At 41.7% G+C, this 19,564-nt stretch overlaps 1 protein-coding gene across 1 annotated transcript in view; it reads right to left on the bottom strand.

Moving 5' to 3' along the window:
- Positions 1-19,321, bottom strand: part of LOC133470963 (mothers against decapentaplegic homolog 3) — a 59,036-nt gene extending 39,715 nt beyond the window's left edge. Inside the window, exon 1 of the mRNA XM_061759975.1 lies at positions 18,851-19,321. Within this exon, the coding sequence (XP_061615959.1) occupies positions 18,851-19,053 (203 nt within the window). The 5' untranslated portion in view covers positions 19,054-19,321. The remainder of the gene's footprint in view (positions 1-18,850) is intronic.
- Between the last annotated feature and the right edge of the window lie 243 nt (positions 19,322-19,564).

Here is a 19,564-nt window from a genome sequence, read left to right as displayed (position 1 = left end):
GGAAGGACATGACGCAGATGACGTGTCCATGCTGCCATCTTGGCTAACTTGCTACTGTGCTGTGACATGACACTGTCGCCTCGTGGGTAAATGAGGGGAAAAAAAAAAAAAAAAGATTTGCACATTATGAACCGAACAGAACACATGCGGACAGAACCAAAACAGTCGAACCGAACCCTTTGGACGGTTTTCAAAAGCCGTTCCATCCCTACCTCATAGTATCACATTGACAATGGAAAAGTATTTATAAGCGAGTACAACCGTGACTGTGCCAGTTAGTGTAATGGAAAATGGGCTATAGACTGTTGACAGATCCCCATCAGTAGTTGTGTAAATAAACATCCCTGACTCCTATTTGCAAAATATGGTAGATTCAGCTTTGAGACACTTGTTACATGTTTATAGAGTAGGTTGTTGTGCTCTGGTGTGAAAACAATTACTACAACCCTCTTTGTATTTTGCAAGTGGACCACAGCAACCATTCTCACAGTCATTTATTTGTCATCCTTTATTTGTCACATCCACACCCTATAACACACTGGCTTTTGAGCTCGATTGTCACCCCTCCACACACACACTTCCCTCCACCTTCCCCCAGTACCAGACAAAACACAAGGAATTTTCTACAGCACTCTTTCTACAACACAGGAACTTCACACTGAATTTCTAAAATTGCTTAATGAGACAGATTTATACAAATATTAAGTAATGCCCAGACAGTTAAATAGATTCAAAGAAGAAGTACGATGACTGTTGAAGATTTAAAAAAGAAAAGAAAACAGCGATATCAGCAATTTAAATTTTTACTACCGAAACTGTCAGACTAGAGCATACCTTTTGCTTCACATTCGGCAACCTGCACTGTCGCCCCTGCTACCATGTTCCATTTAAATTAGTGCTGCACAATTAATAGACTTTTTATCATGATCACAATTTTGGCTGCCACAATGAAATTAACCTGATTGTCGGCAATTTTTTCAATTAAAATCCAGGTTCTGCTGCTGATGAAGCTTCGTCTTCTTGACTTGGCGAAGCTCGTTTTCCTGCTTCCTCCACTTGCGAACCATGGATTCGTTGATCTTGAATTCTCTCGCGGCTGCTCGATTCCCATGTACCTCAGTGTAACTGACAGCTTGCAGTTTAAACTGTGCTTCGTAAGCGTGTCTCTTAGTAGGTGCCATTTTTGGGGGTTCTTAGCCAAACCGATGTTGTTTTGCACAATGCACATACTATATACCTATTGGGGGCGTGCCTTTAGCGTCCTCCTTCACGCTCAACCTTTCCCCTTTACGTCCGCATGCTGTACTCAGTCACGTCCGCTTTTCCTCTATATAAGCAGCGTGTCGGCAGGAAATGCTCCCAATCAGTCAAGCGGAGCGCTCATCGCACAACAACATTTATAGATTTTGGAACTCGGTGCACACATAAGGCTGACATTTTTACTGAAGCTGAAACTTTTCAGCTAATCAAAGAAGGGCTTCCCTTTGTAGCAGAGGAAAGAGAATGATCGAGTGTGGCTGTGGACATCAGTGCGAGGACGTCGAACATGTCGGAAAATTTAATATTTCCGGATGAGTACTGACATTATGGCGAAGTTTAGTGTATTCCACTCATAGCCCCCAAGGACCAAATGAGTAGACAGCAAACATCCATCCATCCATCGCGGGCGTGCTGGAGCCTATCCCAGCTATCATTGGGCTGGAGGCGGGGTACACCCTGAACTGGTTGACAACCAATCGCAGGGCACATACAAACAAACAACCATTCGCACTCACAGTCACACCTACGGGCAATTTAGAGTCTCCAATTTATGCATGTTTTTGGGATGTGGGAGGAAACCGGAGTGCCCGGAGAAAACCCACGCAGGCACGGCGAGAACATGCAAACTCCAAACAGGCGGGGCCGGGGATTGAACCCTGGTCCTCAGAACTGTGAGGCTGACGCTCTAACCAGTCGGCCATCGTGCCGCCCTGATAGCAAACACTGTAATATTTATTTAGAACACAATTACCATAATTTTTCATGTAAAATGCGCATTTACCCCCCCCCCCCCAAAAAAGGTCAAAAATTACTGGTGCGCATTATACATAGGTATAAGGGGAAATGAAAAAACTTTCCGATTTTATAACTGTATGCCGCCATCTAGAGATAATGAAAAAGCAGTACACATTCATTCTAATATGCAGGCACCACCTAGAGGCTATGAAAAAGGCGTATCCTACAGTTTCCTTCCAATATGACAGGGGTACACATGACTGCACAATATGTGCAGTTGTGCTCATAAGTTTACATACCCTGGCAGAATTTGTGAAATTTAGTTGTTTTAAATACGACTGATGACTGAGCAACAACCATCATTAATTTCTTTATGGTTATGTTTTATTTGATGATAATGCTTTTCTAAAATGCTTGACAGTGTAATTTGAATCCCATTAAAATAAAATTAAATATCTTTCGCCTGGTCCTTCATGTTTTCTTAAAATAATTGTACACATCTTACAAATTCTGCCTGGGTAATCAATCATATGAGCACTGTGTGTTTTCTCATTTACTATATAAAAGTAGGCGGTACGGTGGACGACTGGTTAGAGCGTCTGCCTCACAGTTCTGAGGACCGTGGTTCAATCCCCGGCACCGCGTGTGTGGAGTTTGCATGTTCTCCCCGTGCCTGCGTGGGTTTTCTCCGGGCACTTCATTTTCCCCCCACATCACAAAAACATGCATGGTAGGTTAATTGAAGACTCTAAATTGCCCTGAGGTGTGAATGTGAAATTGCCTCCTGCCCGATGATAGCTGGGATGGGCTCCAGCACTCCCGTGACCCTTGTGAGGATAAGCGGCTCAGAAAATGGATGGATGGATATATAAAAGTAGGGCTGTGAATTTCAAAATAAGAGCAAGTAAATAAAAAGAAAGTATTACGTGTTCAAATGAAGTGCTTAACTTCAGAATAATTCTTTGAAAAAACTAACAAAATACAGATAATACTTCATGTTTTGATCATATGGGTAGAAGCAAAATCATGCATTGTAAAAATTTATTATGCATTGGTAGAAGGGTTTTCCAGAAAAAAAAAAAGGTCAATTTTGGGGGTGCGTATTATACATGGGTCTGCATTATACACAAGAAATTACGGTGTAACAGACTTCCGGTCTGTGCTGTAAAACAGCACTTAAATTACAAATATATGAAAACAAATGAACTTTTCTCTAACAAAATAGTTACATCTGTCAGCCTATCCATCACCACTGCAAACAGGAAGGGGCTCAGGGCTGATCCCTGATGCAGGCCCACCTCCACCTTAAATTCGTCTGTCACGCCGACAGCAGAACTCACACCTCACCACTGTTCTGCTGCCCTCGTACATGTCCTGTATTATTCTAACATACTTCTCTGTCACTCCAGACTTCCGCATGCAGTACCACAGTTCCTCTCTGGGTACTCTGTCATAGGCTTTCTCTAGATCTACAAAGATACAATGTAGCTCCTTCTGACCTCTACTTTTCCATCAACAATCAACATCCTCAAGGCAAATAATGCATCTCTGGTACTCTTTCTAGGCATGAAACGATACTGTTGCTAGCAAATACTCACTTCTGTCTTGAGTCTAGCCTCCACTACTCTTTCCCATAACTTTATTGTGTGGCTCATCAACTTTATTCCACTGTAGTTCCCACAACTCTGCACATCACCCTTGTCCTAAAAATGGGCACCAGCACACTTTTCCTCCATTCCTCAGGCATCTTCTCACGCGCTAGAATTCTATTGAACAAACTGGTCAAAAACTCCACAGCCACCTCTCCTAGATGCTTCCATACCGCCACAGGAATGTCATCAGGCCTTTCCATTTTTCATCCTCTTTAATGCCTTTCTAACTTCCCCCTTACCAATCATTGCCACTTCCTGGTCCACCACACTGGCCTCTTCTACTCTCCCTTCTCTCTCATTTTCCTCATTCATCAACTCCTCTAAGTATTCTTTCCATCAAGCTAGCACACTGCTGGCACCAGTCAACATATTTCCATCTCTATCCTTAATCACCCTAACCTGCTGCACATCCTTCCCATCTCTATCCCTGTCTGGCCAGCCTGAATCGATCCTTTTCTCCTTCTTTAGTGTCCAACCTGCCATACATGTCATCATATGCCTCTTGTTTGGCCTTTGCCACCTCTACCTTTGCCCTGTGTCGCATCTCAATGTATTCCTTTCGCCTCTCCTCAGTCCTCTCAGTGTCACACTTCTTCTTAGCTAACCTTTTTCCTTGTATAATTTCCTGTACTGTGAGGTTCCACCACCAAGTCTTCTTCTCTCCTTTCCCGCCAGAAGATACACCAAGTACTCTCCTGCCTGCCTCTCTGATCACCTTGGTTGCAGTGGTCCAGTCTTCTGGAAGCTCCTCCCGTCTCCCGAGAGCCTGTCTCACCTCTTCCCGAAAAGCTGCACAACCCTCGTCCTGTCTCAGCTTCCACCACATGGTTCTCTGCTCTGCCTTTGTCTTCCTAATCCTCCTCCACACCAATAGAGTCATCTTACACACCACCATCATATGCTGTCTAGCCACACTCTCCCCTACCACAACCTTACAGTCGGTAACCTCCTTCAGATTACATCGTCTCCACAAAATGTAATCCACCTGCATGCTTCTACCGTCGCTCTTGTAGGTCACCCTATGTTCCTGCCTCTTCTGGAAAAAAGTGTTCACTACAGCCATTTGCATCCTTTTTGCATCAAAGTCTACCACCATCTGTCCCTCCAAGTTCCTTTCCTTGATGGCGTACTTACCCATCACTTCTTCATCACCCGTATTTCCTTCACCAACATGTCCATTACAATCTGCACCAATCTGTCTGGGATACTCAGAACTACTTCGTCTAGCTCCTTCCAGAACTTATCTTTCACCTCTAGGTCACATCCTATTTGTGGGGCATAGCCACTAATCACATTATACATAATACCCTCAATTTCAAGTTTCAGCCTCATCACAAGATCTGATACTCTTTTCACTTCCAAGACATTCTTAGCCAACTCTTCCTTTAAAATATCCCCGACATTTCTCTTCCCATCTACACCATGGTAAAATAATTTAAACCCTGCCCCCAAACTTCTGGCCTTACTGCCTTTCCACCTGGTCTCCTGGACAAACAATGTATCAACCTTTCTCCTCATCATCATGTCAACCAACTCCCGAGATTTTCCTGTCATAGTCCCAACATTCAAAGTCCCCACATTCAGTTCTAGGCTCTGTGCTTTCCTCTTTTCTTTCTGCCGAAGAACCCGCTTTCCACCTCTTCTTCTTCTTCGACTTCGACCCACAGTAGCTGAATTTCCAACGGCGCACTGCAGGTTGACGGCGCCGGTGGCGGACGTTGTTAACCCGGGCCATGACCGATCTGTTATGGAATTCTTTGGATGAATGCTCATATTTGTTTGGCAAAGTTTTAAGCCGGATGCCCTTCCTGACGCAACCCTCTGCATTTATCCGGGCTTGGGACCGGCCTACAGTTTGCACTGGCTTGTGCCCCCCATAGGGCTGCATTTATATATGTGCAAATATGAATACAGAGCTGCCAAACGTGCTATTGCTATTTTATTACGCCCCCCGGCTGCCAAACCACAGAGGCAAAAGCTCTCTTTGCATCCGATGTCAGCGCATTGTAAGTCACTGATCATCGCCTCCATGGTAGCGAACAAGCTATACTTCTTACCAGGCTTCTTACAAGTGTCACAAAGGGAGGACGAAGAGTGGATAGGCGAAGACGATGTCAAAGCCATGCTAATTGCTAAGCTATCGTTACAAGCAGTCGCAAAACTTCGAAATAAGTGATTTTGGGAAACAACACACTTGTCACACAGGTCTGGCAGGAACTGCGTTTTCGCAGTTACCTAGTTTGACCAACAGAATAACAGGCCAATTAATACGTGTTTAGCGATAAAAATATAAAATAATACACATCCACACAGGACGCCCAGTCTGAACCGGAAATGAATTAGTACGTGGGCAGGTTAAAAGTATGTTATTATTATTATTAATAAATGTTTGTAATATAAGATAACATTCATTAGTCCCACAATGGGGAAATCTGCATCATTTCAGCAGCAATTGTGTACATCGGAAATATAAATATGTAATATAAATTGCATGCAAGAGAAGACGTAATTACATCTTACATCTTCTTACATGGCCAGCACGGTTGCCGACTGGTTAGCACATCTGCCTTTTGAGGACCTGGGTTCAAATCTGTCCTCACCTGTGTGGAGTTTGCATGTTCTTCCCATGCCTGCATGGGTTTTCTTCAGTTTCCTCCCGCATCCCAAAAACATGCATGGTAGGTTAATTGAAGACTCTAAATTGCCCGTAGGGGTGAATGTGATTTTAATTTTGACATTTGAGATCTAATTAATCTGCTTCAATTAGACTTTACACCGATCTGATCGGCTTGATTGGTTTTAATCTCATAATTTGGCAATCCGATCAATGACGGTTTATTCAAGTGTTTCTTTGTTACTTTGGTTATCTGTTGTGGAACTTTGTTTAGTTTGCTTTATCCATGTTCATTGTCTGACTTTCTTGGGAATTAAATATTTTTGGAGACTCCTGCACTCCTGCCTTGCTTCTCCACATTTATGCCTTGCCTTCGAAAACCCTAACCGTGACACCAAGAAAGTTATCTTTAAAAAAAAAAAAAAACGGTGGTGTGGGACAGACAACACGTCTGAGACAGACAACACGAAATGCATAGATCAGACAACAAGACAAATTTGGTCTTTCACGATTGGACAGACACCTGGAATAAAATCTTGTTTTCAGATACCACCGCATCCCGTCTTTTACTAACACTGGGCTTTATCTTGTCAAATCAAATGCGACCAGATACACTCGTTACCATAGCCACGACAACAATCGATCGCACGTCTATTTTGTTGGTCAATCGCACGTCTATTGTGTTGGTCAAAAAAGAACAAAATGGGGAAAAACGTTTGGTGGTGGTCAGCGGTGCTCGGGAGAAGATGTTCGTTCAAGGATTGCTTGAGGTATATTCACCTACTTTTAATACGGTACGGCTCGCAAGCAGGCAACAAATCGTGATGTTGCCTAACAAGCTAGTGCTAGCACTAACGATTGTGCGGCAACATGTAAAATTATGCTCTAAAGTTTCGGTGTGTGTGAAATAATTTAATTCCAATTTAATTCCAGTAAGTTAGCACCCATTATTTCTGTAATGTTGGTTTGACCTGACTGATTAGAATACATGACCTGACGAGAATATTTTTGAAGATACTCACTATACAGTACACAAGTATATACAGTAAATGAACAAGTCATTTAAATACACATTGCTCCATCTTGTGATCGGATCGGTGATTGTTTTTTTTTGTTTTTTTAAACTAGGTGATCGGCCCCAAAAATCCTGATCGTGTAAAGCCTAGCTTCAATAGACATGTTTTTTTTTTATTGTTGTTGTTGTTACCAGGTTTGAGAACAGAATTGGCAAAGGTGAATTAATCCATAGACATATTTTTTATGATGGCACGTCGAAATCTCACATACTGGAACTTTGATTCAGGCTCCAACTGCATCCACCATTACAAGATTGATGCTAAAAAACTAAATGACAAAAACTGAACCCATAATTTATTAACGATTATGATTATGACTGTTGCACATAAATGTTCTGGACAACATTTTGAAAATATGGAAATTGAGACAAATTGTTCTGCACGTGAATTTTTATAAGTTGGTGGCTCTGTGAATAGCTCAGCTCACGTGTCAAAGTCAAGGCCCGGGGCAAGATGCGTTTTGTCACATAATTTTATGTGGCCTGCAAAAGCAGATCATATATGTGTACTTCTTGTTTCTTGCTTAAATCAGTTCCAAAATTGCAAACTGTCTTCACTTTTAATAATGTTTAGAGATAGCAAGCATTTTTTGCCACCACACCACTTTTTAAAATGAATTGAAATATATTTTAACTGTTTTCCTTGGCTTAATTTTTCAAAAATAGTTATCCATAATTTTTTTTTGTATGTATGTAATATTATAATAAAGCCGTTATACATTACATTAATATATATACATACACATACATACATTAATATGGTTTCACAGTCTTTTTTTTTTTTTTTGGGTCCTGTTCGGCTTTTAGGTCAACCAGAATGGAAAATCTGTATCCCTTACATGCCGGAACAGTTTTACTGTCACAGTGGAGTTTTTAAGCTTCTGCTGTGGTATTATAATTGAGGTTTATTGAGAATCAGACTTGATCAGTCGAACAGAACAAAGTTTCTAGAAGGGAGAGAAAAACAAAGACAAAAGCAAAGCACTAATTGTAAACAGGATGAGAGAAGTAAATCATTATATTTTCTCCAACAATTAAACATTAAATGAGTGTTGCATGGGGCTATAGTGCTACACCCTGTGAGGGAAGGACAGGTCAAGCTAGAACAGGACAAGGACAAGAAAAGAAGCATGCAGGACAAGGGTCGTGAACCCGACTGTACAACTGAAGTGTGGTGGCATTAATTATGTGAATTATAAAAGTCTACAGGACGAGAGTATAAGTGAGGGGATACACAAGAGATTTGCATATTCATCAGTTATTTGTCGCAGTAAGTGCGTGACCCCACACCCAGTGAAAGAGTCCTTGGGGTGTGTGTCTGCCGATACATGCAAGTGAATTGATACCGTTTTACATGCACAAAGACTGACAGAAATGTCCTGTAATTGCTGTGGCCGCATCGCGGCGGCTGAGGACCCCACCCAATCAATCAAGGAGCGGGATCAGGCCCAGGGGTCCACCCGAGAGCAGCCAGGTGGACGGGACAAGTCCCACACCGAGGGACCCAGGGCAGTCCGCCGGCATAATGTATGCTAATTAGGTCCTTTAAGTGACCATCTTCGTAAGAAATAAGTTCAAAATCAAATCCAGCATACAGTAAATGTGTGAAGTTTTGGGGATGCGGAAGAAAACCGGAGTACCCGGAGAAAACCAACCAATCATCTACCGTGCCGTATTTAAGGCATTATTTACCTAAATATTTTGGTCATACTCCAAATGTTAGGTATTCACACTCTACATCTGTGAATCTGATATAAATTAGTGCAAAAATACTAATATTTGTTTAATTGGTGACTTTGTTTGCACCAAATTACAACACACGTGTACCCACGTAGTTGACTCATTTTATGTTTAAAATTGTTTGTTTGACGAATTTGTGACAATCCCAAATTGAGTGCTCTTGGCAAACGGGAATGACAAGAAGCAGGCAGAGAAAGAGGAAGGAGGTAAGTCATTACTACAATCCCACAAGTGCTCCTCGTTGACTGATTCAGGCCTGATGGTGGACAGGGGTGTTACCATCAAGCATTTAGTGTTTATCGTGCTTCAAAAAATGAATACTTGTCAAACCACATCAACCTCAAGAGCAAGTGAAGTGGCAGCCCGTTGGAGGAGATGGGCCAAACCATATTGACAGTAAAACACTGTTACTTCCAATTTAGGAATGGGAATTATAGGGTTAGTGTTTACAATTTAACACCAACACATAATAGTGAAATGGCAGCCTGCTACCAACTGAATACTCTTCCCCCACCATCGGCTTTCTGTGTATAGGAGAAATTCAGGCCTTATCATAGCAAGTGAGTCACTCACTACCTTGGAAACATCAGCAGCTCAGGCTGGGACACTAAAGAAGGAGAAAAAGATCTATGCCGGTCTGCCAGACGTGGAGTACAGATGGGAAGGATGTGCAGCAGGTTAGGGTGATTAAGGATAAAGATGGAAATATTTTGACACGTGCCAGTAGTGTACTGGATAGATAGAATAATTTGAGGAGTTGATGAATGAGGAAAATAAGAGAAAAGGAAGAGCGGAAGAGGCAAGTGACCACCAAAAGAAAAGATTAAACTCTCTTCCTTCATAGGAAACAAAAGTTTGTTTCTGCCTTTTTAAATTCTTTACTAATCAGTAGTCACATAAAGGCTCGTTTCACCCATATCGTTTCTGAAAAAAATAACAAAGAAAACAGCCTTTTTGTGAAAAGAGTTACATCTAGCAGAACAGCAACTTTGACGCCAATATTATTTTGCTGACGAAAGAGGGAATTGTTTTGATGCTAAACTAGCAATTGCTTTAGCAAGTTAACCCTATAAATTATTAGCCCTTATCTTCTCTGATCCTCCGGGGGTGACAAAGCGTGGCTGTTTTCAAGAGATCAATGACCGCAACCACTCATTAGATTATTCCGGATGAGTTTGCTGAATTCAACCAACCCCATCTTTGTCCAATGAGCTGAGCTGGACCCATTGCTATGAGACACTGTCAGTTTAGCCACACGGACCCGGCTCGATCATGATAACTTTTTTGTTTATTGTTTGCAAACAAAGCAACTGGCTCTGTAGCAGCCTTCCTTCCTTCATTGTCATTTCTGACATTCATGGGAATCATTATTTTTTTTCTTACTATTGTGGAAGAAGCTATTTTCGAGTGTAAGCTGCATGTAGGCCAACGTTACCATTTCCTCTCCTCTTGAATCTTCAAACCTCAAGCTGTTGGTTGAGCAGTAGCAGTCATTTTTAAAGCATCACATTGCGCTCCAGAGGTAACTATTTGTCATTGCAGTTGTTTAGAAAGTTGATCATCATACCTTAACTGCAGGAGAGCCTGAAACGCCCATCCCCATTGAAAAATGCAGTTGACGTCTACAGACGTCAATGGCAGTTAACGTGTGGATCCTAATTGACGTCCTTAGATGTCCATGGCAGTAAAAGCGCTTTCCTCTCCATAGTCACCCACTATAGAGAAAAAGTTTAAAGTCGATGATGTCACAAAACTGTGACCAATCATCACCAAAATGTATGTGGACATTTCTCCTTATTTTGACTTCTACCTCTGAACATATTATAACGATCACCCCAGTATTTTGGATTTTATCGACGTTAAGCAGTTTCGTCTCGATATGCGCTCACTAATAAGCTTAACGTCGAGAAAATGCTTAACGTCCATAAAATTACAAAATATTGGGACAATCATTCTAATATGTTCAGAAGTTGAAGTGGGCATTAATACAGATGTCCACATATATTTTGGTGACGATTGATCGCAGTTCTGCGACATTAAGCAACGTTGAGCTTTTGTCTGCTTAGACTGTCACATCATTAGCCTCTGTTCTGATACAATCTCCAGCAGCTCCTTCCCCATCTCTGGAATCTGCACTACTTTCGCGAAGTATGCGTTGGCAAAAGTCACATCGCAGGGTCTGCTGTGATCTTGGTGCACTGTAATATACAGCAGTGATTCCCAACCAGTGTGCCGTGGCACAGAGCCACGGCACTCTGACGCTCATGTGCTTTTTCTTTGAGAATTTTCCTCTTCAATTTCCCCCACAATCTCACGTTTGATTCAATTATGCGCTTCTTCACGGTTTCCTACAGCTTTGGCAACAGCGATTACTTCCTTTTTAGAAGCGGCTGAGTAACTAGCCCTTTTTGTTGACATTTTTTACCTTATGTCTAAGGTACAACAAACTCACGGGGGGGGTGCTTCTGCTATCTAGTGCAGTAGCAACAGATATAGTATGATAACAATTCTGATTCTCGGGTGCGCGGTGAAATTTTACCTTAATATGTACATTTGTATCATGAGACATTACATAACATATTGGAATAAAAGTACACCTTTTTCACAACCTGATGAGATGTGAATAATACCTCTAACTCTCTCTTGGAGAGATCATTTGTGAATAAAAAACTAAATGTCAATCATCCCAAAATTCAAGCTTAATGGGAACCTCTTTAACATTTAAGGACCCTGATTTCATATATTCAGATTTTAACCAAAACTTTAATGGAGAAAATGTCTCGAAAGACAGAAAACGTGGCGTAAATCCATGAAGCCTCATGCAAGACTTCATGGATTTAATCTCGATTATTTCCCCTAGAAAAAAAAAAAAAAAAAAGTTTTAACAAATTAGAAGTCGACTAGCATCTCGGAACAGATTGTGTTTGAAAGTAGACGTTCCCTGCAAATTGAAAATCAGCCAATCAAACAGTTGCATTCAGGTCACCATAAGGTGCAGCTACGGCCTGACACACTAGTGCATTGGCTAAGCCTCATCATGGAGTTCAAGTGTCAGGGAGAGAAAGGAGCTGACCTCAACATGGACAGGCCTGAACATGCAGGCAGCTGCTCTTGGCATGCCAGGACACAGGAGAATTAATAGAACCAGCAGCTCTCAATGTGACATATTAGGTCACACTGATAGCCAATTCTGATCCTGGGTCATCTTAATGCGCTCTGCCTCTTCCCCTCCGCATTAGTGGTGGGAAATATGAAACCTATATCGTGCCAAACATTGTACAAATTTCCGGGTAGGCTTAAGAGTGAATGCTGCTGACCCTGGCCAGTATGAGCTGTGATGTGCACACTTGTGGCAATAAAGAATCTGGGTGTGCCCTGTGCGGTATGTGATTAAGTCTAAATTACAGCCTCTATGTGTTACTTTTAACAACTTAGTGCACATTCTGGAATTCACTGTTGCTGCCAACAAACTGTCATGTGACAGGTACTCGACAAGAGAAAAAAGTGGTTGTATAGTCTTTTAGTTCACTGAATCGTCATACCTGCATTGTTCAGTAACCTTGAGCAAGATAATGAGCGCCAAGTTACGCCTGATGTTGAGTGAGTCAATGTGGAAATGAGTTACAAGGCTCAAATTAACCGGTCTCGCATCGCAGTTTGCAAGTCAATATTTGCATTTTGCGCCTCAAAAAACACTGAAAAGCATAACTGCGTATCAGTTTTACTACAGAGAGGTTCGCAAAGACGGAAGCACGCAGGGGTGTATGTGACACAGCCGTTTTGGGGCACTTTTGCAGTTCAAAGGGGCACTTTTGTACTCCGAAAAATGTCCTCAAGGAGAGGGTGATAGGTGTAAAGGGGACCCACCCCCAAATGATATACCAATATGTCGATCCAGGATGCTTTAAGACTGCTCTGTGCTCAACCTGAAATACACCTCAAAGCACTCTTTATGGAGCTCACAAACTCACGAGCTCACGAACAAGCTTACACACTCTCCGAGATCCTGCCATGTAATCAGTATGGGATGCACCCATTCCCTTTTTTGTTTGCTGCTGCTTGTCTCCTCCTCATCCTCCAAATAAGTGAAGCCAGGGCTTTCTTTTGCAACAATGACAAATCCATAATTGTCGAGGTGAGGCCTACTCGTCTACCAGTGGGGAAATCCCCTCTATCTCCTTGTAGGCTCCTACGTCAGCACTTCCATATATGGGCATGGTCGGCACTGGTCGCACCAGGGTGCCATTGTCCTTGCGCTCTGATGCGCAGACCTTTCACAATGAGTAAGTGAAGTGTGAAAAGGCCTTTATGCTGAAATGTTAATTTAGGAAAAGAAGAGCTGTAGCGAGGGTACAATCCTAACGGCGGTCCCAAAATAGTATTTCCTGGACATGACAGTTGCATGAGATCGGATGGTCTAATTGGAGTCAGGTGGCGATGAGTGGTCTTTTAATTTCATTCAGTGTTCATGGTAATAGTGTTGTCTGCAGTGTTGCTGTTTTTTATGTCTGCTGCAGTGAGTAACTTGTATATGTCTACATTTACAAAAGTGACTTAAAACAAAGTATGAAAAAGCCCTCATTCTCCACTCTTTCTGTCGCCGATTAGCCTCTCATTGGGACTGAGCTGTTTAATGCAGCTACGCATTATTGACGTCACAGCAGTTTCCCGCTACTGCTGAAGCACTGCTACTTTCCATTAGGGCTACACGATATTAGAAAAAAATGACATTGAGATTTTTTTTTTTACCTGCGATATATATTCCAATGTGAAATAATACAGGATCAGTGCTGGGAAAATTCATTATCGACATGAAATACTTCAAAGTTCAGTTCACCGTTCCAAAAATGAACTACAACCCCAATTCCAATGAAGTTGGGACATTGTGTTAAACATAAATAAAAACAGAATACAATGATTTGCAAATCATGTTCGACCTATATTTAATTGAATACACTACAAAGACAAGATATTTAATGTTCAAACTGATAAACTTGATTGTTTTTAGCAAATAATCATTAACATAGAATTTTATGGCTGCAAAACGTTCCAAAAAAGCTGGGACAGGTGGCAAAAAAGACTGAGAAAGTTGTGGAATGCTCATCAAACACCTGTTTGGAACATCCCACAGGTGAACAGGCTAATTGGGAACAGGTGGGTGCCATGATTGGGTATAAAAGGAGCTTCCTTGAATTGCTCAGTCATTCACAAGCAAAGATGGGCGAGGTTAGCCTCTTTGTGAACAGGTGCGTGAGAAAATAGTCAAACAGTTTAAGGATAATGTTCTTCAACGTACAATTGCAAGGAATTTAGGGATTTCATCATCATAATATCATCAAAAGGTTCAGAGAATCTGGAGAAATCACTGCATGTAAGGCCTAAAACCAACATTGAATGCCCGTGACCTTCGATCCCTCAGGCGGCACTGCATCAAAAACTGACATCAATGTGTAAAGGATATCACCACATGGGCTGGGTCAGGAACACTTCAGAAAACCAATGTCAGTAAATACACTTCGGCGGTACATCCGTAAGTGCAACTTGAAACTATAAGCCATAAAATTCTAAGTTAATGATTATTTGCTAAAAACAATAAAGTTTATCAGTTTGAACATTAAATATCTTGTCTTTGTAGTGTATTCAATTAAATATAGGTCAAAGATGATTTGCAAATCATTGTATTCTGTTTTTATTTATGTTTAACAGAACGTCCCAACTTCATTGGAATTGGGGTTGTCGTTCAGTTCATAATTCAAAATTTTGAACTAAGTTAACCAGTCCACAAACGAACTAGTTCATATTTCTTTTTTTTTTTTTTCAAATATGTTGCTGACGAGCTATTAACCTCAAATACGAGCATTTAATTTCCCCATTGTTGCCACCCACTCAGTCCACACTGGTAGCGAACTGCAGCTTTCAACCTACAGTCTGAAAAACATGAAGAAAAACTTGAATGCTGCTTGAATGGTGTTTTTTAAAATGACGAATTAAAACAAAAACAGGACTTTTGTCCTTAAAGTGCAAACATACGATACTAAAAGGACATTGTTAACTTTGCATTACTCACAGATCTGGATGACTATAATAACTAAATAATTTATTCATCCATCCATTCTGAACACCGCTTATCCTGTTCAGGGTCACGGTGAGCTGGAGCCTATCTCAGCTGACTTCGGGCGAAAGGCGGACCCGGACTACACCGTGAAGTGGTCGCCAGTCAGTCGCAGGGCACACCAAATAATTTATATATTTTTATATTACAAAACAAAATTAATTCCATATCATCACAGTGTGATCGTACAGTGTTTTAACTAATCCATTTTGAAACAAATAATAATCCATCTTTACAATTATGAAATGAACACATTCACAACCTATTTACATAGTGTCCCTGAACGCACCTCACGCACTCACACGGCTGCCGCGTGTCTGCCTAGTTTCATTCTGATGAGCAAAATAGGAAATACGGCAAGTGTACAATCTTTTAATCTTTTGAGCATGTCCAAACAGGTCCCTCTTCTCGTCACTTTTAATATTACACTTGATTCACTGTATATCAGTGATTTCCAACCTTTATGGAGCCAAGGCACATATTTTACAATTGAAAAATTTCACGGCACACCAACAAACAAAAATGTCACAAAAAGTGGATTCATTAATTACTGTATGTACTTCCTGCCATCTAATAGAAGACCATTAATTTGTTCTGTCTGTCACTATGCCTCACTGGCATAACTAAATGAACAAAGATACATTATTTCTTGTAGATAAATATTTTTTTAGCAATTTAGTAAAATTTTAGAACTTCTCACGGCACACCGGAAGAGTGCTCACGGCACTCTGTGCCACGGCACACTGGTTGGGAATCACTGCTGTATATTACAGTGCACCAAGATCACAGCAGACCCTGCGATGTGACTTTTGCCAACGCATACTTCGTGATGACAATGCTCTCACAAAATATAGTGCGGCGCTACTTTCCATTCATATTCTATACTGCTTATCCTATTCAGGGTCATAGGAGCCTATCCCAACTGACTTCAGGTAAAATGGAGACTATGACCTAGACTGGTCGCCAGTCAATCACCTTGCACATACAGGTACAGAGATAGCCAGCCACTGGCTCTCACAATCGCACCAATCACTGAGTGGGAACTGAACTCACCCTGCCAGTAGGGAGGTCAGGCAAGTTAACCACTACACCACCAGTGACTTGGCACTACTATTTTGCAGTGGAAAATCAACCGCTCAAAATGTGGCGAGTAAATCCAAATTAAGCCATGGCAAGCCAAGTAGGAAGGAACAAATGGGAATCACTTTGTAACAGTAGCTGGTTGTTGGAGAGATGACAGTTTGCTCATTGTGCATTACTGATGTGCGCGTGAGGAAGACACTGAACCCCTAACTACACTACATCTGTAACTCATATTTAAATTACCCTGCAATGCCTGTGTAAAGGGCTGCATTAAAGATGCAATGGACTGCTTAATCACCTTACAATCACCTTAATCACTGTTCAACGTTTGCGCCCCCAATATATTGTGGATGCTTATGCATTAAATCGTCTTTTATGAGTGGGTGGGTGGGAGTGGGGGGGGGGGGGGGGGGGGTAATACTGTACAGGCAAGTCCATATTTAAAGTTGCACACTTTCAGTGTAGTACCACGTTGTGCCACAACAAGCTAGGCAGCACTAAGGTCTACTGAAAGAGATGCAGAAGAGGAGGCTGTCAAACTGGTGGCCGAGGGGTCAGATCTGGCCCACCACAACATTTTATGTGGCCCACGAAAGAAATTTCTGCTTTGTTCCTTGCAAAATATGAACATTGCTCCTTATTTTCGATTGTAAGGAGTTATAACACAGGTGTCAAACTCAAGGCCCGGGGGCCAGATCCGGCCCGCCACATCATTTTATGTGGCCCACGAAAGCAAATCATGTGCGTCAACTTCCATGATTATTGCTAAACTCTGTTCCAAATTTTTTTATAATATTCATATGTAATAAATAGTAATGAACTATTGTAAACATGTTTTGCATCCAACCCCCTTTTACAGTTACTTGAACAATAGTTGAACAAACCATTATCCTTGACTTCAGATTTCAAAACTAGGTATCCATCAATTTGTTGTCTATGTGTAATAATATGATGAGGCAATTAAACATTGATATGGTTTTACGATCATAATGGCCCTCTGAGGAAAACCGTATCTACAATGTGGCCCGCGACAAAAATGAGTTTGACACCCCTGAGTTATAACATTGAGATGTTGCAAGCATTTTTTTGTTGCTAATCCCCTTTTGAAAAGAAATGTAAGAGCTAAAAACATGTTTTTATAGGCTTCTGATTTCAAAACTAGTTATACATCAATTAGTTGCGTGTATGAAATTATATAATGCGATAATTCATTTATACGGATTCCCAGTCATAACAGCCCTGCGAGGGAAGTCATAACTATGATGTGGCCTTAGAGTATTCTTGTATGCTCTGTTTGTATGTGTTGCTTCTCAATGTGTGCTAAAGTAGAAGCTGTTTGAAGATTTATAATTACCATAACATCTATGGTCTTGGCAATATACATTGGCATTAAGCTAGAGGACTTTCATTAGATGAAATTATGTGGTTTGGTTGAACATTTTGGTGTTTAAATTTACATTGTTACATTTTCTTTTGTTTTATGTCAGTTTTACAGTACACTTGAACCAGGAGTGACAAATAGTTCGAAGCAAGCATGCTTTACGCCTTATTTTGAGAACCGTACAAGCGAGTAAGAACAGGCTCAAGTATATTCTCATAATTTTTAATGTGTTGAAAGCGTCAGAGGGCTATTTAAACAGTTTGTTTTTTTTTGGTCTCACTATACCACGGACTTTCACCTATTGCGGGTAGGTATGGAACGTATCCCCCGTGATAAATGCGGTTTTACTGTAAGCCTATATACTTTTTGCGACATTTGTGTGTTGTGGTGTGCCATGGCCCGTGCGATTGCTCTCATGTGAAATATGTGTCTTTGCTCAATAAGGGTTGGGAAACACTACCTTACATTGATCACAGAGCCACTGTCGTTAACTTCATAAAACCCAAGTGAGAAAATACAACAGCATGTGCTTACAAAACCTGTACTATTACGAGAAACATTGACCAGCCTGTTATGCTAATCGTCAGACAGGTCTCTAACGACACCTGCTCTCACTGAACAGCACCCTCCATGCACTGGTTAAATAGTTGATTGCAGCTCCATACTGTGTTGAATGCCCTCAGGAGAGGACAAGCGAGAGAGGATGTCAGCACTAGGATGAGTTACAGCACCGGCACATAGTGCCAGTAAGCGAAGCAGATTAAGGACAAGTTACATAACTTGGACTCCATTTGAGCCTGTGCATTGCCTGTGTCAGTGCACTGGCTACATAAATGTCCTTTGTGCCTCTGCTATACCGCTCATGATATAAACGCTGCCGGAGCTTGAAGAGTATGTTTGCTGGCGTGGCAGCTCACATTGTATGAAATATATGAGCAGTGCTTTGCTAGCTGTCTAACAGCACATACGTTGGCGTGCGTCTCAACCACATTACTGGCGTGTTATTTATACACGTTTTTGCACAATTTGTCATATTGGCGCGACAAAGGAAGCAGAAATTAAGGTGTTATTATACCGTAGCGCACAATTATGTTATGATAAGAGCTGTGCAATTTGGTGGCACAATGTCGTAATTATCCTGCCCCGTGTTCGCAAGCGGTGGTGCCAATAGACGGCCACCATTAGCTCCCCTTCTTACCTTGGTATAGTGATGCACTTTGTGTTGCTATTCTGCGTGGTGATGGCTTTCTCAAGTTCGTCCAGCTGTCCCGTCTTCTTCAGCTTCTTCACAAGACTTTTCACCGCCTTTTCACACCACTTCTCCTCCTGGCCGTTCTGCTCTCCCTTCTTCCAGCCCAAAAGTCTCTTGACGATGGGGGGAGTAAAAGGCAGAATTGACATCTTTGAGCTTGCTTTTGACTTCTTCCAGTCGTGTCCACAAGTTGGGCTGCCACGGGATATAAAACCCCAAGCGAGCTGTCTTTCAAGGCGACAAGGACGGCGCAGTCGAAATTGTTATTTTCTTGATATTTGTATATTATTCAGGTCACACGGGGGTATCCCCCGGGTTTTAATAGTGCAGTGAACTCTGCCCGCCCGACTGGAGCGATCATGAAATGTGTGATGGCAGTCTGTTGCGCTGCGCTGTGGAATTAGTACCCCTCCGCCAAGAAACCTAGTTCCGTCGATAGGTTTTCAAACAACGGCCGTTTTAGACGTAAACCAATGAATCCCGACCCCAAACGAAGTACTCCTCCCCAAACAACCTCAACTAAACATGTATTTGTCGAATTTGTGTGTCGTAATACTTAATTAAAAAATATATATAAAGTTCAAAGTCATCCGCGGCGCTTGTTCCGCGGTGTGATGCGAAGTCTGCATGAAATGCAAATGCAGGAGCTGCAGCTGAGCG

This window comes from Phyllopteryx taeniolatus, chromosome 2 (assembly GCF_024500385.1).
Source record: "Phyllopteryx taeniolatus isolate TA_2022b chromosome 2, UOR_Ptae_1.2, whole genome shotgun sequence".
Taxonomy (NCBI): domain Eukaryota; kingdom Metazoa; phylum Chordata; class Actinopteri; order Syngnathiformes; family Syngnathidae; genus Phyllopteryx; species Phyllopteryx taeniolatus.
The sequence above is the reverse complement of the archived record's forward strand: the minus strand, read 5'-3'. Positions and strand labels throughout refer to the sequence as shown.